This window comes from Natator depressus, chromosome 12 (genome assembly GCF_965152275.1).
Source record: "Natator depressus isolate rNatDep1 chromosome 12, rNatDep2.hap1, whole genome shotgun sequence".
Taxonomy (NCBI): domain Eukaryota; kingdom Metazoa; phylum Chordata; order Testudines; family Cheloniidae; genus Natator; species Natator depressus.
The window spans coordinates 37,069,470-37,091,149 of NC_134245.1; the positions used below are offsets into that span (position 1 = coordinate 37,069,470).

Here is a 21,680-nt window from a genome sequence, read left to right on the forward strand (position 1 = left end):
TGCTGACGAGCCATCTCCCTCGGAGGCCTGGTGGGCACCCAGTGAGGGGGCACTCAGAAGTGCCAGCGCACCCTGTTGCAGGCGGAGGGCCTGGCGCCTCCAGGAGCTGTGCTGCACTGTCTGGGTTGCCACTAGCCTGCACCCTGCAGAGATAAGGGCACGTGGGGGTTTGTTTGCTCCCCACAGGGAGCGAAGGTGGGCGGCTGTGTGGGATGATTTCTCACGCCACCTCCTGGACAAATGGAAGATGACAGCATGGGCACTGAGCATGCTCCCAACACGGCAAGGCAGTTGGGGTGCCAGGGGTCCCCCGAGTTCAGGAATGAGCGGGAACAGCTGATGAATGCCGCATGGAACATATCCAAAGGAGGCTGGAGAATCCCAGGGGTCTGCAGCCACTGCTCTCTGCGGTATTGCTCTGAACCTAGCAGTAACCAAAAGTCACTAATACTTAGCAAGTCGCCTTCTGCGCACGTACACCCGCCAGGCACCTCCAAAACATCCACTGAGCAAAATAACCAACCAGTTTGGGGACCCTGGTAGGTCGCAACCCGGTCCTTAAAATGACAAGGGTGCTGCCAGGGCTGATGGGAAGGGAAAAAGGGGGACAATGGGAGGTCAGGGGAGTGACCCCAAAACATCTGTAATGGCTGTGTAAATAAAGTTAAATGGGAGGGAGTGTGACCCCTTCAAGATGATGTACCAGGGCCCCAGATTTCTCTCGCCAGACCTGGGTTCCAATCACTAACCCAGCCACCACAAACAGCACTGGTCTGGCCCCCTGCCAACTCCAATCTCAAGGCTTCCCCCTGCAAAGTCACAAGAGGGACTGAGAAGAAGTGCGAGGACATGCCCCATAGACTGAGCTTGCAGCAGGTTGGGCTGCCCCATGCATGGTGAAATGGGGGCAGCCAAGGCACCCTGTACTGCCGGGATCCTGCCTTATCAATCCAGTGGCTTCCACTGTGCTGGGGATGAGTGACTGACTGGCCAAGCCCCTCCCCTGGACAGGTCTGGCACAGGTGCAACAGAGCGAGTTGAATGCCACACAGAACATATCCAAAGAGGGCTGGAGAATCCCAGGGGGGCGGGCTTTTTGCCATTCAGCTGCCTGACTCCCCACCCCCAATGGAGGGGTCCCCCTTACTCCTGTCACTCTGCCAACTAGGTCCTTTTCCCCACCTGATGCTGGAAATGAGCTGCCACTCAGCATCAGCCCAGCGTGATCCTTCATCAGAGGCAGCTGTCTGCTGATGGCCAGAGGCGAGGATAATGATGCAGCTCAGCTTGGGATCAAGGGACCAGGAGGCAGCCGCTCGTCTTTGACTAGCCCCAAAGGGGCCTCTCTCCTGGAGCCTCCATCCCCATTAATAGCTCTCAAAGCCCTGTCAGTGGAATTACGGCAAAGGACTCAGGCACCGTGTTCTACTGATCCGTCCCCAGTGATTCCAGAGAATGGACATCTATTGGAAGAGCAAATGCATGAACCCTCCGGCCAAAGCTCAGCAGTGTTCGGAAATCTGGCGCACCACCAGGTCTGAGCTCCACTTACTTCACCTGCCTTGGTCTGGACGGCCACCAGTCTGCCTCACATCATAAGGGAGACGAGTCTGGTGGGTTCTCAGCCCAGGCCCAAGGGAAGATTTGTTCAGCATCAGCAAACCACTGCACCATTCTATCCAACAGCTGTATCCCAGGGATGCCACAGGACAGTAGGGGAGGGGGGGATATTGTAGGCTTGCCAAGACACTGGCTGCAAAAACGACAGTGCCCAGATATTCCACTATCCCAGCAATAGGTGCATTAGAAATGAGCTATGCTAGATAGTCTCCTTCAAACGCTGCACCCCTTCCTAAGCCCCACAGGAGCCCCTGTTCCCCGTCAGCACTCTCACTTCAAACCCCTTCTCCCCCTTTGCTTCCACTGACTTTTCTTCCCCACCCTTCCCCAGTTCCTCTTCCTCCAAAGGCCCTTCAGCTGCATCGAGCCTGCCACCCCAGGTGTCCTCCACACTCCTTAGCGCTGGTTGCGCCAGCACTCTCCTTCCCCCAACTCTCTCTTTCTTTTCTATTTTAAATTTTTATTGCCATTTTTTTTTTAAGAATACAAGGAACAAATGCCCTTATCAGCAATTCTCACAAGGTATAAAGAGATGCTTTTATCTCACTGCCTTTACTCAGCTAGTGCGAGCCAATGCCTGTTAATTTTTTAATTTTCCTAGTGAATGCATGTGTGGCTTCGTCAGCATATATTATACGTGCACACTCCCAGGGAGTCACGGAGTATGTATACACCGCCAGGAGAGGCAGATCTGCCAATGACACCCACAGTTAAGGTTGCTCAACCTTTCCCCTTATAAGACCCTGTTTCCAGTTGCTTAGAACTTTATCAGACTGTAATCATTCGGGTGACATTTTCAACGCAGAGTGGCTGCCGTGGACAATTTAAAAAACAAAAATGTTTCCGCTAAAAGAGTCCAGCCATTTCCGCGAATGAGATGAGGGAAAAATACTTGTTAGAAAAATCTTCACAGCGGTTTCACGGAGAAGCGCTAGCACCCCAGTGCTTTGGAGCAGGGACTTGATATTTGTCCTTTACTTTACCTAGGAACATCCACCCACATCCGGCTGAATTATGACCCTCTGAAAATTGCCATTGCACATGCTCCGTTAGAGTCTGGCAGCTAAATTCTCCGAAGCCGTGGCCGGCACTGAGCCTGCTCCATCCTAGCACTGCAGAAGCTGAGCAGCCCTTTTCCTGCAATTGATTCCCCGCACGGCTGGGGCCGAGGTGGAGCCAGGCACCAGAACTGAGAGAGGGAGACTTTATGGTGCTCTGAATGTGCCTTCTGCTGGCAGTCCGGAGGAAAAAGGAGGGAGCAGCTTGACTCAAATGCAGATGGATGAAGACAGGAGCAAAGTAGGACAGGGACAAGCTTGGGGGGAGGGGGCAAGAAACACAGAGGGGACAGGACCAGAAAGGTCTGTAACCACTAGAACACACTCCCCTCCAGAACCTAGAATAGAATCCAGGATTCCTCAATCTCAAAATTCTTCTGCTGTCAACAAACAGCTGAGAGTCCCGCTGGCAAAATGCATCTCTCTTCCAGTCTAGTGACTGGCTGACCTAGAGGATAACAGCCTACTTCCACTACCAGTTACTCAATTAGCCCAAGGGGTATAGAAGTCTATGCTGTAGATCTAAAGATCCCAACCCTGATGATGACCCAAGTTTGGGGTCAGCGTGGTTCCACACAAAAGTACTCCTGATTTTTCAGGGTTTTTTTTTAAAACATAGGAAATCTCAACTAAAAACTACATTCAAAGAACATTACTGTTGCAAAGTCAAGCACTCAAAAGTTGGAAAATGCCAGAATCAAGGGTGCCTGTGCAACCATAATTCAGCCCCCTTGTTCTATACGCATTATGATTACAGACTTCAATTCCATGATCACATATTTGATTCCACAGGATCCCTGCCTCTTTCAGTGCACCGGCTGGACCTGCTCTGGGGGGGAATCAGGGTTGTGGAGTGAATGAGACAGGGAAATGCAGGAAGAGAAAGGATATCCTTGTAGTGGAGCCAGCTGAATGTGGCCCTGGAGAACTTGATTTTATCCTTACCACTGCTACAGAGTTCCCATGTGACGCTGGGCAAGTCACTATGGCAATAAGCACCACAGAAAAGTCTATGAAGAAATTAATACCCCTGTATTTCATTTAATGCGGGGTTCGGATGGTGGGTGGGAAATAAGGCCTGAGACCACATGCTGAATGAGGAAGATGAAAAGAAATAATGAATAGCTGCCCAGTTCATCCTGCGTACTGTATGAGGCAGTAGTCCTGTGCAATTATGTAATTAAAGACTGGCATAAAGCACACTCCCTACTATATACCCAGCATGAGTTACTCTGGGGTGTTCCCAGCCTGAGACGCATCAGGGTGGGGCACGAAGCTGCAGTGAACCAGCTGCAGAGACTAGTGACAGCAGGCCCTGGGGGCCAGTGCTGCATGTGTCTCCATGTCTTTGCAAAGCCAGCCAGCTTGCAGGGAGGTGAGGCCCTGGGCCTTTGGGTGGGTAGCACCTCTAGGCACTCTAAGCCCCAGAATTCTGAATGCCCCCGGTTCAGGTACCCATGGCATGCTAGAGGAGAGACAGGCCTCTGCTGTAAGAAATGCAAATAGGGATTCTCGCTGAGGCTGCTGGATGCCGGCAGACCCCATGTTTCTCTCTGGCACCCAGACTGACTAGCCCAGCTCGAGACACCACGCAGGGCCCTCCCTGGGTCCTGGCCTGGACTCAGCAGGTGTGTACCGGGCCACTGTTCCAACTGCAAAGTGCCTCGCCATATTAACAGAGTGGGTGGTCGCAGGTTCAGCTCTGTCTTCCTGCCAGTACACGCTTCATGGCAAGGAGAAGGAGCATCTCTGCCATTCAGCAGCTTAGAGGTGAGGCATGGATTCCCCTGGGCTGTGGCTCTTCTTGGAAGCAGCCAGCACATTTGCAGCCATCCAGCAGCTCCTTCTCCTACCCTGGCAAGTCTCCCATTGCACACAGGGCCTCGCTAGTTGCCCCCACCTGCCTGCAGAGTGAACCCTGGAGGGGCACACCCCAACGTTAAAGCCCTCCCCGCTCTGTGCTAGCCCCGTCTCCAGTGGAGCCCGCTGGCACGGGGAGGCTCAATACACTCTGTGCCCTCGGCATGATGATGTATCGCGGCACCTCTAGCTGCCAAGGCTTAATCATCCTCACAGCTAGGCTGCTCCAGCTAGGACTGCTGCCCAGGAGGCCGCAGACACAGAGCCCATGCGAATCGGAGTGCCAAACAGGGAAGCAACACAGACAAGAGGTAGCGCGTGTGCACACAGACGTACACAGCACCAAAGAGGGTATCCGCTACATGGCCTGCGGCATCCAGGTGTCTCGTGGACAGGGCTCTGGGGGTGGCGGATAAGAAGCCTTTCCCCAGAGGTCACAGATTCAAAGCCAGGTTGCTCAGCGACCACGTGTCACTGCCATCAGATGGGACAAACTTGTGGTCAGAGGCTTTATGGCTCTCCCTCATCCTTCATCCTGCTGCGCAAGTGCCCCTCCCCACTCATCGGTGGTGTGGGGAAGGGGCAGGAGATCCCCATGCATCGGGATCTGGAGTGGGAATGTGAGCGCCCTGGGACAGGGGCTGCAGATGAAATGTGGCAGGCGTCTAATGAGCCATTAATCAATGTCACCTTTGCCCGGCAGCCAATGGCAAGGCAATAAAAGCGGGGCTGGATTTTCCAGGCCACAGCTCCCATCTCGCTTGGCTGGGAACAGCTTGCAAATGGTGAGGGCCCCGCGGACCCCCAGCCCGGAGCGATTTCTGAGGAAGCGCTGGGGAGCTCCAGGAGGGGTAGTGAGAGCCCTGCAGCACTCGCACTAGCTGGGAGTGAAAGGATAATGCAGCTCCCTTGGGCAGGGCCTGTGGAGGTGGGCTAGGAATCGGGGCAGACAAGCTTTCCCCGGGGTAATTCAGTGGTTCTGCGTCCAGCCAGAACGAGCGTGAGCAGTGGCAGCGGCACTTTCAACGGACGATGCTGTCTAGGCTCGATTCGAGATGGGGTGAAGACTCGGGGGGGAGCGGGTCTGGGACCATCCAAGCCAGCTGGCCCATGCCTAGTCAGTCCCCAGTCATATCACCAGCTGCAGTCATACAGAATACTGGGCTGAGTCCCATGGGCCTGATTCAGGCGGCGCGATCCAAGGAGCTCTGGCCCAGTAACGAGACCCTGTGCCTTGCCTACAGCCCCTTCTGCTGAGGATCCCACAGTACCCTTGCACTGCTGGGCCTGGGGAAAGCCAGGGACTTGCCCAAGGCTGCTTGGCTGGTCAGTGGAAGAGCCAAGAACAGGACCCAGATCCGCCAGCCCCTCAGCTTGACCACCCTCCAAACAGAGAGGAGCTCCCCCCACCCAGGCAGCTACAGGCATTGGCATGGAAACAGGCCCACGCAGGGCTCCTTTCACTCCCTGCCTGGTGCACCTGCAGTTCCCCCGCACGACAGTGCCTCGCTCTCCTGTTCCCCTCTGCCAAGAGCTGGAGTGGGCGGCAGTCTCCACATCAAAGCAGCCAGAGTGCCAGGAGTCTTCCAGGGCCACCGGGAAGGCTGCTAACAAACAAGCCCAGCATGGGAGGGTGTGTAACACCTCCCCAAGGAATGCTGCTGCTCCTGCCTGACAAGGCTCTGAACTCCCACGAGATGGAGCCCGGCCCAGCCTCAGCCCCATGGCGTCCCGGATCGCAGGCACAGCTGGCATTGCCCTGCAGGTGTCCTTGGCGACCAGTGTACCACTGGGGCGGCAGGGCCTGGCCTCGGGGGACTGGCCACAGGAGAAGAGCCTTTCACATCCAGGTCAGCCTGGGGATCCGGCCACGGGTCACTTCGTTCCTGGGTACAGCCGCCGGGTGGCCTACACACAGGGAGTTGGTGGCTTTCACTCTGACTCCTAGCGGGCTTGTGTCCACATCACAAACCTGCTGCCCTTCCCCAGCCTTGGTTGGCCGTCTTGGCAGAGAGGCCACGGATTAAATGGAGCAAGGAGACAGCACATTCACACAGGCCAGGGGGGAGGCACAAGAGCAGGAGAGTGAGGGCTTGGTAGAGAGTCCTCTGCCACCAGGTCACCCTTGCCCCACACCCTGGCACCAGACCCTGGGCACTACCTCCTGTCCCTAGCAATGAGTTTCACCTACACTCTGTCCTCTCCCTCGGCCCTCAGACCCAGTCCATAGACACAAAAAGGCCAACAGGAAATCTGCTCAGCAGGCCCTCAACACAGAGCATCCAACAGGCTACGACGCGTACCCAGGACTGCCCCTTGGCCAGACAATGCTGTATTGGCTAATGACAGGACATCCACATTTCCAACTGTCCCCCGCCCCACACACACTCCTCCCTGCATCCCGGCTCTCTGACTGCAGCTGCCTGGGGCTTACCCGGGAAGGTGGAGGGCAAGGCACCAGCACTGGAGAAGACTGCCCACCAAGCAGCTGCACTGGGGACAGGGGGGGAAATCCTGGCCACCGAGTGCATAGATTGCCGCCCAGCACACAAACCATGAGGACCCAGTCCCACAGTCCTCACACAGGCAAAGTTTCCAACAGAGTTGATGGGAGTTCTGCCCATGCAAGAACAGCAGGATTGAGTCCCAAGATCTTGGGGAAAAGCTGCCTCTTTCTCAAGAGGAGCCGAGCCAGAGTGAGGAGGCTGGTCCCAAGCTGCCTTGGCTTGGTCCAACTCGCTGCTGTCATTTCCTGGGACACCCCAGGTATCCCCTTCTCTGAGTAAAGCACCAGGGCCCAGCTGTGCCTAGTGGATACGCTGTGGCACATTAAGGGATTGGTCGGCCCAAGTCTCACAAGCAAAGTTGCTGCACACAGTCAGAACAACATGGAGACGGTGGGTCCTTGGGGTCATGCCCCAGAGCTCCAAGCTCTGCTACTGCAGGTTCCCCCCATGCCCAGACAGCAAATCTAGCACCTACTTGTAGCTCCCAGGTCTGCGCCCTCCACATCCACACTCAGCTGGCCGCAGTCAGAGCCAATCTCCTGTGCACCTCCGTTCCTTGCACCTGGGCTCTCCCCAGAGCCCGCCAGTCGCTGTCTGGGCTCGCTGGTGGAAGGCTTCACAGCAGGTGTCTCCAGAGAAGAGGACAACGCCTGGAACAAAAGCAGAAGAACAGGGACTCAGAACCTTTCCCTGCATGGATATTCAATAGCTGACAGCCAGCATCAGCTTCAGCACTTCAGGCAGCAGACCTCCCGGTTCCCCTCCCAAGCCCTCATGCTCGCTACCAGCCTGGAGAAAGCAGGGTCCTTCTGCCAGAATGTGTCCCACTAGTGCTGGGGGGCCTCGGGGTGGAGAGACACAAGATGCTTTTGTTTTCTTTCAGGCAGATTGCACGTGGCTGGGTAGGGGAGTTGTCTGCTGCTCACCAGCCAGCCAGCTCCATGTCTCACGGGGGCTACAGCTGGATCTGAGTGAGCAGTCCAAGCGCTTCCAGTCAGGACCAGACAAGAAAGGCTTTGGGGAGGTGGGGGAGGGAGGGCAGGAATCAAAGCAACATCCCTCTCCCTGCCAGTGGCTGCCGGCTGATTATTCTGCTGCTGATTACTCAATGGGCCGGTATACAACTTCCCTCCCCTCTGCTGTGACAGTGCGGTCACAGTACATGAGGCTCCTGCTACAGGGACACAGGGAGGGTAAGCGTCCTAGATCCAAAGAGGATTTTGAGGCTAGAAGGGATTGTTACGATTATCTAGTCTGACCACCTAGGCCAGAGATTCTTACCCGGTGATTCCTGCATCAGGCCCAGTATCCTACGCTCAGCCGAGAGCATCTTTTTTAGAAAGATGTCCAGGGCCAGATCCTCCGCTGGTGTAAATCGATGTAGCCTCATTGACCTCACTGGGTCTCTTATTCTTTACACTCAGTGAAGGAGCAGGCCCCCAATCTCAATTTAAAGACTCCACGTGATGTAGACACCATCACACCTCTTGGCAATCTGATTCAATGGTCAATTATCTATTCCCTTAAAAATGTAGGTCTTATTTCCAGTTTGAACTTGGCTGACTTCATCTTCCAGCCACTGGATCGTGTTATACCTTTGTCTGCCAAGTTAAAGAGCCCTATAGTAACAAACTTCTTCTCCCTTCATAAGTATGTCTAGACCATGATCAAGTCGCCTCTGAATCTCATTACTGAGAGTGAACGGCCTTCAAAACTCTAATTTACTTTACACCGCTGCTGCTGTTGGTTTACACTTTGCACTTCAGAGGGCGTGAAGAAGGAACTACTTTGGTCTGCTCCGAGTCACTTTCACTCTCTGTTCATAACTTATTCCATTCTCCGTTTCATTTTCTTGAGACAGAGCCATGGCTGGCATGAAGCAGCACAGAACACATGGGTGCTCTTTCAGCTGAGGATCCAGCCCTGTTTCTAGACCTTTGCAACTTTCTTTTCTCATGCACCAGCTCCACGCTGTTGTCCGTCATCCCCCTGGCAGCTCTGGGACCTACCAACAGCCTTACAAATCTATCCACTGCTTCTTTGTTTTGGTATTTGAATGAAAACATTTCTGTTTGTGTTCCATTTTACAGTACCACTTCCCCTTCTCTAACACCTACGATAACTCATAATCTCTACTGTCTCAGCTCTGTTGTGTGCCCTAATTTGCTGCATCTGTCATCCTCTTGTTTAATGCACATCTGAGAAAATAGTTGTTCTGTCCTCAGTTCTTTGTATCTTTAATAAGTGGCAGTAACGAAAGCAATCCATATTCTAGCTCCATAACTACATAAACTTGTGCTGGAATGGATTTTTTCATCTTTGAGACAGAAATGCAATAAAATAGTACTTTAATTTTATTTAACATAACAGCCCCCATTGCTAAATGTCTGGATACATGTAAACTTATGTAACAAACCCAGCACTTTCCAAAGTGACAGGCTTTATGGAGCTGCACAGAGCTATTCTACAGACTCTCCCTGACAGACAGATCAGGCGTGTCTCATTAGCTTCAACTTGGGCATATTAAAAAGGAGGAAGGCAGAGGAGACCTGCTGAGAGAAGAATCCCATGATCAGCCAGACAATGGTTTAAGTTTATAAATTCAGTCCTGCCTGTGTTACCCTAGGAAGTCAGTAAACGTGGCCCAGAACCCACTGTGTATGTGTGATTCATGGAGAAGGGTGCGACATATTGACATATGCAGTCCAACCAAACTCAGCCAACTGCACCAATCACCCACAGAGTTCAGCCATCCCACTAAAGCCGGAGGAAGGAGGACAGCCTTGCACCACGGGCCATTGGACCAGCAAACTCAGGCCCTGCCAGACCAGCCACAGAGAAATTCCCCAGCTGAAGGGTATGCTCCCCCACACCCTAGTAAGAATGTCCTTCAACTTGCTCCAGGTTAGCAGATCTGCCTCAGTTGATTTTAACCAGCAGGCGGGGTCGTGTGCAGAGCAAGAGACCCAAGTCACACAGACCACAGGCAGCCAGCCGCCCAGCTCACACAGACAGACTTGTGCGGGCGGGGCTCCCGCTAGTGTGCTGAACGGAGCCGTGGGACATTGCAGCATGGGCAGGTGGGCTAGCCACCTGAGCTCAGGCTCATCCTATCCCTTGGCTGGCTCCATGCTCGGAGTGAGCCAGAGCCTCCACCGGTGCCATGACAGCCACACTGCTATTTTTAACATGCTAGCATGAGCCCCACTAGCGTCGGCCTAAGCAGGCCGGGAGGCCCGGCCATGTAGACGTACCCATCGGAGAGCACTTCGGGTTGCACTCGGGTCTGCAGAGAACGGGTGTAATGTGCCCTGCCCAACAAGTGCACGACCGGTACCCCAGAGCCGGCGACACACTCACAGCACATGCAGCTGCCATGCCATGCCATGCCATGCAGCCCAGCCTAACACACTATGCCTCTCTCAGCACATCCCCCAGCAAAGCAGTAAATCCCTGCATGAGACTTGAACCCAGACCTTCCCAACATGTGCCGCTAACCAAGCCCCACCCAGCCCTGATTGTTACCAGCCCCTTCCTGCTGTGGGATTCCAGAGAGGATGCAGCTGGGCTCTGTATGCTCCAGGACTTGGCAAGAGAGAAAGGGGCTGTGACCATACAGACTGGAGAGGTAGTCAAAGCAGGAGGCTTTAGGTCAGGGAAGGAGCCTTTTGATGGAGTCAGACAGGCCTGAGGCAGGGACCGGCAGGGTGGGTGCAGGGGGTCCCCACTCCAATTTACGAGCACTAAGGCCAGGGCTGCTGTGCAGAAAGGATTTTATGTTGATCCAATTTTTCGATGGCTTAGTCCTATAAAACTGGGAGCGCCTAAGTAAGATGAATGGAACATGAATTTTGCTGGGAAGCTCTTAGAATCAATGAGCCACACATGTGAGCAGACGTATAAATTTACCATTCGTTTCCTGGAAAGGTTTAATTTATGGAATCCATATGGTAACGCTGCACAACCGCGAGCGCTCGACAAATCCCACAAGCCCTCAAGTGGCAACACTTACTGACTCCAGCTGGCAGCTTTCCACCAATTGCCCCGTCGCTCTGAGCGAGGCCGGGGATGGGAGAGGCTGGTATCTTTGCCACCGCACAAGAGCGGTTAGGCAGCCAAGCGGCCATGTCCTGCCTAATCTTTGCCAGGGCGGCCCACGGTCCCCCAGGGCTTGTTAAGGGAAACATGGGTGTAACTTTGTGCTTCTTCTTCTCCTCTTTTGCAATTATTAATAGAAAGTGACTCTTTCCGCATGGCGGGGCTGATTGCCGCGTCAGGTTTTTTACTGCATGGCCTCTGCTTTAATTGGGCACCAAGCGGAAGCATTAGCCTGCAGAGCCTTACAGGGAAGGCTGTGGACATGCGCAGCAGAAAGGGTGTGTCAGGACCTGTCCCCTACAAAGGGAGTCTTGGGGCTACTCGACACAGATGGTAACAGGGCCCCTCTCCTCTAAGCAAAATCTCCGTCCATCCCTCTGGGCTTCCCCATGTGCAATGGCCTCATCTGCATTGGGGATCCCAGCCAGCAGGGTAGCTGCACTTGTGCAACCCCTTGTTGTAGCCAGGCAAAACCACGGTTTGCACCAGTTCATCTTAGCCCTGCATGAAGTCAGGACAGACAGCACCAATGCAAATGATGGTGATGCACTAGGGTTTGCACCAGCAAAGCTAACCTGGTGACAGGCCACTGATGGCTAGAATTAGGGCAAATCCGCAGTGCGGACGAGCCCTTATAATATGGCCAGGAGGCGCAGGGTCTGTGCAGGGGTGCCAAGGCCCCAGTACATCGTGCAATGCCCCATGCAGCGGGGCAAAGACAGACACCCCCTAGCCAGTGCCGCAGTTTCCTCTAAGACAAGCTAACGTGTCACAGTGTTTAGGCTGCATTGCACAGCTGTGGCACAACCCAGGGACTCATCTGCTCAGGGTGAAACCTCACGTCAGATACAACATCCCGCTGTGTCCCTAATGCCCTCCTGTCCCCTTGAAAGGGTGAGGCCTGAGCGTGAGGGCATCACGCTGCAGCAGATCCACCCAGTGCAACACAAACACCACCCACTGTCACATCCCAAAGCAAATTCCAACTGGGGTGCAACACAGCCAAGAGAAGACGCTGCGAGCACCCTGCCAGACATGCCTGGGGGGACAGGCTGGCCAGAGGTGGGCCCGCGGAACCGTCCTGCCCGGCCCCTGAGCTCCTGGCCAGGGAAGCTTGCCCTGGCCCCTCCCCCGCAGCGATGCCGCTGCGGCTTGCGCCCGTCCACCTCCCAGGCTTTCCAATAAGCCTATTCTGCCGCTCTGAGCAGCCTGGTAAGGGGGCTGGGGGGGGGGAGGTTGGATAAGGGGCAGAAGGTCCCAGGGGGGCAGTCAGGGGACAGGGGGCAGTTGGATGGGGTGGAGGTTCGGGGGGGGGCGGTCAGGAGACAGGGAGAGGGTGGGTTTGATAGGGGGTGGGGTCCTGGGGCGGCAGTTAGGGATGGGGGTCCCAGAGGGGGCGGTCAGGGGACAAGGAGCCGGGGGGTTGGATGGAGTGGGGGTCCCGGGGGGCCTGTCGGGGGCAGAGGTGTGGATAGGGTTCGGGGCAGACAGGGAGCGGGGGGGGTTGGATGGGGGTGAGGTCCCGGGAGGGGGCGGTCAGGGGACAAGGAGCGGGGGGGGTTGGATGGGTGGGAGGTTCTGAGGGGGGCAGTCAGAGGGTGGGAAGAGGGAGGGGCGGATAGGGGGCGGGGGCCAGGCTGTATGCGGAGGAACAGCCTTCCCAACCAAGCCCTCCATACCGTTTTGCCACCCCAATGTGGCCCTTGTGCCAAAAAGTTTGCCCATGCTGATCTAACCAGTAAGGCTGAGACCTCCCCTGGCAACCTGCTTTGCAAACCTGCCCTAGGCACCTTATGCAACAGCATGCGAGACGCACGGAGAAGGATTAAAGCACATCAATGCAGCAAGCTTCAGGCCTGCAGATCCCAGAGACAGAAAGAGGTCTCATGCTCTCGGCTCCGCTGATTTCTGATCATGGGCTTGATCCGGCCCAGTGCTGATCCAGGAGAGAACCTTCCCCCTTATGCCAGGGCTACTTACTTTGCTTAAGAGACTTTGGTGAGGGACCTCGTCAAAGGCCTTGTGAAAGTCCACATACAGCATATCCACGGGATCACCCATGTCCATATGCCTTGTGGCCCCCTCAAAGAATTCTAACAGACTGGTGAGGCGTGATTTCCCTTTACAAAAGCTATGTTGTCTCTTCCCCAACATATTGTGTTCATCTAAAGTGTCTGGTTGAAACTATAGTAAAGAACAGAATTATCAGTTTGTCCGGTACTGAGCTCCCTCCCCAGTAACAGGAGGGGCTTATGTCAAGGGCTCCCACTGCCACAACTGGCAATTGCAAACTATTCACAGTTTCATCCCAGCCCACGCTTAGACTATTTTAGGAGGCTCCAAAATTTTGCCCCTCACCCTGCCCCAGCGCAAACTGGCGGGGTTTGGAGGGCCGGGAAAAGGGGAGTATAAACACAAACTTGGCAAAACTTTGGGCTTTCCCCCACGTACTCCGTGTGGCTGGAAGCTGATCTATGCCAGGCTGAAATCTGGATTTCAGAAGCTTTAGATTCTGAAGACTCAAAGGAGTTTTTGCTCCAAATTAGCGGTGTCTCTGAGGGGAAACGGTCCCATTTGGAGCACAAAAAAATCCCACCCCTGAGAGAGGTCTCTGGGCTCTTTGCAAAGTTCAGCTGTCTCATGCAATCAAACTGAAATGGAAAATGCCTCCCATTCTGACAGAGCCTTTCACGGTATCACAAAATCTTGCCCAGCTCCATTTGGGACTCACTCTCTTAGGAGCCATCAGCTCCCCTCACGGCCACATCTAATACCAGCCAGCAGAACCCTGGCTTAAAAAGAAACATCAGACATACTCGGGATCCCTTCCTGGCTTGTGCTCTGAGCACCCTCCTTTCACACCAAGGGAATTCAGAGCTGGTAAAATGTGCCAGGGGACAGACATGGAGGCTGAAATCCTGCCTTTCTATAAAGAACAGCCCATGCGATTCCCCTGCCAATACTTCTCCAAGCCCGCCAAGGGAGACACCACCTCTGCGGTGAGAGAGGAGACCGGTCTCCGTGCGCCACTCAATCCTATCAATGAAGGGGAACTGGGCTGAGAACCATCAAACTCATTTTGTACAGGGGGCAGTGGGGGCCTCTGAACACAGGTCGGACGACTGGGCCTGCCCATCACTGCAGGCATGCCTGAAATGCAGACCGTGAGCAAAAGGGTTCCAGGCCCCATGACCAGCTCCCTGAACAGAGAGATTTCTAAGGTCACACATCAATGTCGATTCCTTCCACTGCCTCGTCAAACCTCTCCACTTCCCTCAGGGGAAAGAGCCCAGCACCAGCCCAACAGCCACTTGGATTCAGCCAATCCAACCATCCAAGCCCCGCAGACACTGCCAGCGAAGGAGAGACCCCATGAATAGCTCCCAATGGCTCCCCAACCAGGGGCTGGGTGCTGAGGCAGGGATGAGGGTGAGAGACAGGGAGGATGGATGGCCGGGTGGACAGGAAACTGCTGCTGTCCCATCTCCCCCACAGAGCTGGGCACGCGTAGGGGACACGGGTGCTTTCTGGAGAGGAGGCACCCGCCCGGCGTTTTCAGCTCAGTTCACGCCACCAGCAGGAAACGTCATGTCCTGGGCAGTGGCCCCCTCTGACACGCCGTCCTCACCTCACCCCAACGCCGAAAGAGACGGGAAACAAGGCCCCGCGAGGTGAGGCCAGGACAGAGCGAGCAGCAGCCTCGCCAGGTTTCAGCCAGACTCTTTGTGTTCCAAACTCCCTTCCTCAGCCTGCTGAATGGCTGGTTGCCGAGGGCTTGTTCCTCTGTTCAGGGTCTCCCTGGAGATGGCGGAGGCTTTTCCTCGGGCCGGGCTCCCTGGGAGGCAGGGATAAGTACGCTGAGAATCTCACATCTCCTTCCCGCCCTGCGCCGGTTGTTGGGAGAGAGGCCCCGCCGCAGCACAGCCAGAGTAGGAAGCTTTGGCCTGGCCCAGCCGCCACTCTGGCTTTTAGCTGGGCAGCCCCTGGGGCTGCCAATCGCCTGCAAGTGGTCAAAGAAGAAAGGAAGCCCTAGCCCAGCACCGGCCCATGGAGCTGGCCAGCTGTTGAGAGGGGAGCTGTGTGTTCCCCGGGTGCGCCGGGGGGCTTTAAGGGGAGACTGAGCCCCTGAGGTACAACCCTACCCTGAGATCCTGCAGAGGCCAGAGGGCTGTGAATGGCACAGTCAGGTCCTACCTGAATACCGACTTGCTGTAATACACGGGAGCGTAAGATACAGAGAGCCTGCAACCCTGGTAACCAGGGTGTTACTCCATGGGCCATACTGCACCAGCGCCAGGAGACTGTTACTGGCCATGCCACATGCATGGAGCAGGGGGCTATTAGGCAATCAGTTACCAGGGTAGGTAACGAGCAAATCAATACTGAGTCAATATAGCTCAGGGTGCCCTCTCTTGGAGAAGATGTGAAACCACCTGTAATCGTCAGGAGTCTGATCCTGCTCCCACTGAATTCAATGGAAGTTTTACCATTGACATCGCTGGCGGGGGGGATTGAGCCCTAATGTTCCATGGCACACACCCCCTTAGAGTAAGGGTGTTATGCCTGGAATCCTGGCCAAATTCCAACTCAGGTTGTCACATTCTGCCTCCCTAAATCCAACTCCGCCCTCAGTTGCAACTAGATACAGGTCTCTGCGTTGCTTTTTGTCCTAAAACTGCTAGGCAAAGTTAATGTGTGCTGTTAATCAGGTGCCACATTCCTCCCCAGAGGTGGCTGCACATTGCTGACAGGCAAACGATTGCCTACCTGTTGGAAAGCGTAATTAATTAGGGTTTGGGAATTGCTTTGAGATCCTCAGATGAATAAGTAGTAGTGCAAATAATTACTAATTATTATTATTACTGGCTAGCTAATATGTGCAGCAATAGGCAATCAGGAGTAATTCAAGGTATATTAGATACCAGATCAAGTGTTAATTAAATGTGATGCTTGACGTGATTGGCAACAGCTCTTCCAGACCGATCAGATGAAGATGTCCTTCGATAATTATTCATTGGCGGATAATTGGCCAGGCTGGTGCTACCGCTTGTGAAAAGGAACAGGCTCCTGAAGAGAAGCAGCCTGATTTACAGATGCACTGAGCGTGTAGCAGTGTGCACACACATGGCTTGTAGAACCTCTTGCAATCCCAGTCCTAGGCCTCTCTCAAGCAGACACCATCCCTATTGAGCCAAACTGTGAAATAGGGACCAACCGAGACACTATCTGACTCCATCTTCCCTTGCAACCTAAGGCAGGAGTTAAATCTAGATCCCTAATGGTGAGAAGCCAATGATGAACTAGACATCGGGATCCCTTCTCAAGGTTCCAGTGTAAGAACCCAGTCCAGCTTTTACCTTCTACCTACCACTGGGAAGGCTGCCAACCAATTTATTAAGAGCTCTCCAAAGCCTGGGACAACTATAAGGCTAGGGGCTTGTGCTGGCACCGTGGGGAAAGCGGGCTGGATTTCTGAGCCTGGCCCTAGCAGCCCTGCTGGCAATTCTGAGCACATTCTCCTGCAAGGGAACCAGCACTGCCCTTTGATTAGATTCCTTCCAATTAACATACAAGCTAGGGAGTTGGCCTGCGTTTCCCGGGAGAGGCAGAGCCTTTTGCTTATCTGGCGTGTAATGTTCTGCAGGAGCAGCCCAGCTCCCCCTAGACACAGTGATTATCTTGATGGAAGTGCCAGAGCGGGCTGGGCTGCGCTGCCAAGCAAACAAACAAACCGCAGCAAGGCTCCCTGCTCTGTTTCTCTCCAGTGTTCAGCGCTGTCGCCCTGTGGCAGGGGCCAAGCCCGCGACCTGAGCTCAAAGGGAGGAGGCCAAAGCACAGCCTTGTTTGGTCTCAGTGGGGCAGATGCCACAGGGGAGGAGCTAGGGTCGCTCTTTTCTCCAGCTGAAAAGGGTGCCCTGGAAAACAGGAAGGGACCCAGAAATGGAGGTGACCATTCACACAATGGCATACAGTGTAAGGCCAGGAGGGACCCCCCCAGATCACCTAGTCTGCCCTCCTGTACAGCCACCGACACCACCCGGCCATCCCCGCACCGAACTAACAACCAGAACTGGGCCAAAGTATTACAGCCCGTCAGGAGACTAAACCACTGTGTGAGAACACGGGTGTGGGGGAGGACCGGCAGCCCTGCATTGGCAGGAAACTGACTGAGATACACCCCAATGATCCTGGCAAGCAACCAGTACCCCACGGTGTGGAGGAAGGTGAAAACCTCCCAAGGTCACGGCCAATCTGAGCTGGGGAGAACCCACCCAGGGCGACCAGTTAGACTCTGAGCATGTGACCAAGACCCAGCCAGCCCAGCACCTGGGAGCGAATCATCACCACCCACAGCCCCGGCACACGCTGCCCAGTGCCCCAGCTCCAGCCAGATGCTTCAGAGGAAGGTGGGGGGGGGGAACCCTCAGAAAGTACCCCAAGGGGCAGACAGGAGATTCTCCAAGGCAGCCCTGGATATACGGGGTATTTCCATCTCTGACACCTCGAGGCTCCAGCTTGGCTCTTCAGGGCAGCCTCCTGGCCCACGACACCCACACTTGCTGCCACAGTATGACACCGATGTGCACTTTGCTAACCTGGGGGCAGGTCTGTGCTGAGCACCCTTTGGTGGTGTCATTAGACTGGAGCTTACAGAGCTCTCTGGAGGCCGGGGGGGGGGGGGGAGGGGAGGGGTCAGGGGTCTCACTCTGAGAGTATGAGGCATCAAAGTCTCAGGGCAGGAGATTCCCAGGATGGACCTAGGAAGGAAGATGCTGATGTTGGCTCTGGGAAAGCTCCAGGTGGGAGCCACAGACAGACAGACTGACAGGGGCTGGGTAGTGCCAAAAAACAACAGAGACTGAAATACAGGATCGAGCCCCCTCTGGTCCCAGGGAAAACACGCCGGCGCTTCCTCTCTACCCCAGCAACCTTCCTGCTTCCTCCCTCCCCCATCATCTCTCTCCCTCCACTCAAAAGGGCAGCCCACCACCTTTCGGTGACGCAATTGCTCACAGCCAGTGGTACCTGACCTGCCGGGCATTGGGAACCTTGCCCCGCTAGCCCGTGACGCATGGCAATAGCCGCAGAACTCTGCCTCTTCCAAGGCAAACGATGCTGATGTGACGAAGTGGGACTGTTCTTAGTGTTTCCTCTGAATACTGTCGGGATGCCTCAGTTTCCCCTATGCATTTCTTAAGTCTCTAGGTGGTGGGATAAGGGGGTGGGATTGTTGCAGAGCAAAGGGCCAGGGTACATAAATGGCTGACACTGTCTCCTGGCAACTGATGGCCTGGGCCCTTCCCCCCTCCAAGGTGATAGCGAAAGGGCTGGAGAACAAAGGAATCCGGTGACCTCCTGGCCTGGGAAAGGGACAAAGCCCAGAGGAGGAGGGGCTGGAGCGGGAGTCTGTTGTGGCTGGCTGGGGACAAGAAGTGAAGTGCAGACGTGGTTGTCTGGCTCACTGCCCCCCAAAATGAACCCGGCTGAGGGGTCCTGTTCTCTGTACCTACAAGCTCTGTTTTAGACCATGTTCCTGTCATCTAATAAACCTGTTTTCCTGGCTGGCTAAGAGCCACGTCTGACTGCGGAGTTGGGGTGCAGGACCCTCTGGCCTCCCCTGGACCACCCCTGGGCGGACTCGCTGTGGGAAGTGTACGGAGGGGCAGAGGATGCTGAATGCTTCGAGGTCAGACCCAGGAAGGTGGAAGCCGTGTGAGCTGTTTGCCCTGAAGACAGTCTGCTCCCAGAGAGGAGACTTCACCAGAGTCCTGCCTGGCTTCGTAGGGAGCAGTTCCAGAGCATCGCCCGGGGACTCCGTGACAGCTACCCCTTGCTGAACTAGGCCTAGCACTGGAGGGGTCAATCTCGCCTGGACGGGCACAAAGCCCTTGCTGTCTGCATTTACAGATCTGACATGAAGTGGGCCACATGCCAGCTGGTCTCTTACACAGCCCCCTCAGAGGGCTGGAGGGATGTGTTGTTCATTCCCCGGCTAGCTCAGCCTCCTTGGATCCTCAGCAGGCAAACTAGCTCGTTGTACCACAGCGTCTCTTGGGCTTTGCCCGGCTGTTTGCTGGCGCAGCGCACACAGAAACTAGACACACCGACCAAGACACGCTCATCCCTGCTGATGCTCCAAGGAGAGGAGCTGTTAGGCTTCATGTCAGGACCAGAGCAGAGCCGGACTGATGCATCTGCAACAGGGACAAGACTTCAACGCAACTGGAATCCTGAGCCACGAAACAACCAGGGACAGGTGTTAACAGGCGAGGAACCTCTCGAGAGACACCCCCTCCCCAGCTCACAGTCCAACAGCCCTCCCCCTCCCCAATGCATCGGTCGGGCCATTGTGTCTGGTTAGGAAAGTGCACAGCAGTGCCAGACTGTGTCAGCGAGTGTGGGTGTCTGGGCCTCCTCCTTCTTTAACTCTCCCCTGTGCTATCTGTCAGAAAATCATTCCCGGTTACACAGATAAGAAATAATTGATGCAAAGAAGCCATCTGTTTGTGAACATGGAGTATCTGCTCAATTAGGAGGAATCTGTCCAGCCAGATAAACCATCTCTCCATCCCCACTCACCGGGAGGGCTTTGCACCCTGACCATGTCCTCAAAGACTCACAACCAATTAACGGCAAACAGCGTGATTTGGGCACTAACTTGTTAACTAGCACCCTGAGGCTCTTCCACGGGCAGGGCGGAGTGCGGGGGAAGCCGCCAGGAGTGCAGGGGCCTCAGACATGCCATCTTTTCTGCTGATGCACAAGAAAGCACTAAAGCTCAACAGATGTTGCAGGAGCTTGTCAGGGAGGCCGGCTGCAAAGGGCTCACAGCAAACAAGCCCTGACCAAACGCTGAGCCTGACCAGCTGCTTCCAAGCCTGCTGCTGCGGTGAGAGGAGCACGAGGGGGCAGAACTCCCTGCGGGGAAGATGGCACTTCCAGCAGCGCAGTGCCAGGGCCCCGAGAAATGAGAACTGGCAGGCTCGTTCCAGGGACGGGACTCTCTAGACAGTAACACACGGGGACCAGGCGTCTCTGCCGAGCTGGTGCATCGTATACAACAGGTGCTGATCAGAAACAAGAAGCAAGCCCCCCGGATGGGAGCCTGCCTTCTCTGCAGGACAGCGTTCAGTTTTCTGTGTTTCTGCTTTGCCAGCTGTGTCTCTAGCTTGCTCCATTTATTGGACCCAAAGGTGCATCGTCCCTGAGCTGTGCAAGGCTACAGCGAGTCCAACCCATCCCTGTCTGCAATTCCCCTGACTTTGCTGGAGTCACAACAGGGTGGAGTTTGACCTCCAGAAAGGAAGAATGATTCAGTGATAACACAGAGCAGCAGCAGAGGTCATGAGAGCTGGCTTCCGTGGCTGGCTCTCACTGTATGGCCTCGAGCAGAACACGTCACTGCTCTGTGCCTCAGTTTCCCCCCAAGCAAAATGAAGATAAGAATTCTTCTCTCTAAGGATTCATTCCAACTACCCCTGCTCCTCCCACCCACTTCCCTGCAACCGCATCACATAGGGCCACATCTGCAGCTGAAGCATTGTGGTTCAAGGCAGAGGCTTAGGATGCTGGGACCCCTTCCATTCCTGGCAGAGGGCCTCACTGCCTGGTAACGTGGGCTATATATTGCCAGAAGGGGAATGTTAAAGTAATGTGTTATTAAAATACAGGACATGGGGGGGAAACTGACACAATGGGCTGTTCCAACAAGAGAGGTCCCTGCTCAGCAGCCAATCAGGATAATATCTACCCTTCTCAATGGCCAGTCAGACTTCTTAGCATTTCGGGAGCCATGACAATGTTGGGCAATCCCCAATGTTGATTGGCTAGTGAGAAGCCACTGATTTTATCACTTCCTTTGAGAGCCCCCAGGCTCGACCTGGCCTTCGCCCCACGCCCTTGCCCTGGACACTGGGTGGGTGCAGGCGACTGGGACGTTGTTATTAACGTGCACAGGACTGTGCTGGCAGCCAGCCGGCTCAGTTTATCACATCCTGACAGCGCATTAGAGGAGCGATCACTGGCCTACTTGTATTCTCCAGTCCCTGCCTCGGGTATTACAGTGAAAAACGTCAGCTCAATTCCAGGGAAATTCTTCATGGTGACAGAATTTTTGGGGGAGAGAAAGGCTCTAATTGGAACCGATGTCAATTATACCTTAAACGTACAGAGAGCGCAAGAGACAGTGCATACATGTAAGTTACTTTCAGGGCTGGGTTCCCATCAGACGATCACAGAAACATAAGGATAGCACCAATCAAACCTATTGTACTGTCCAATTCAGTGGACTCAGCACTGCGATAGCACGGTGGGGTATTTTGAGAAGTCCTTCCAAGGCAGAGCAGCTGGTATTAGCCACAGTTTGTCTATCTTGAGGTGATAGGGCCCAGTGGTTTGAGCAGGGTACTGGGTTCCACTTGCACTTTGGGCAAGTCCCTTAAGCTTAGTGTGCCTCAGTTTCCCCAGCTGTAGAATGGGGCTAATAATGCTCCCTTGTCTTTGTAAAACATGTTGAGCTCTTCGGCCACCTCAACAC

At 54.8% G+C, this 21,680-nt stretch overlaps 1 protein-coding gene across 2 annotated transcripts in view; it reads right to left on the bottom strand.

Annotated features, from left to right (window-relative positions):
* Positions 1 to 21,680, bottom strand: part of GSE1 (Gse1 coiled-coil protein) — a 349,700-nt gene that overhangs the window by 221,649 nt on the left and 106,371 nt on the right. For both annotated transcript variants that reach the window (XM_074968867.1, XM_074968866.1), the window contains exon 2: positions 7,521 to 7,695. In XM_074968867.1, coding sequence (XP_074824968.1) covers positions 7,521 to 7,695 — 175 coding nt within the window. The remainder of the gene's footprint in view (positions 1 to 7,520; positions 7,696 to 21,680) is intronic.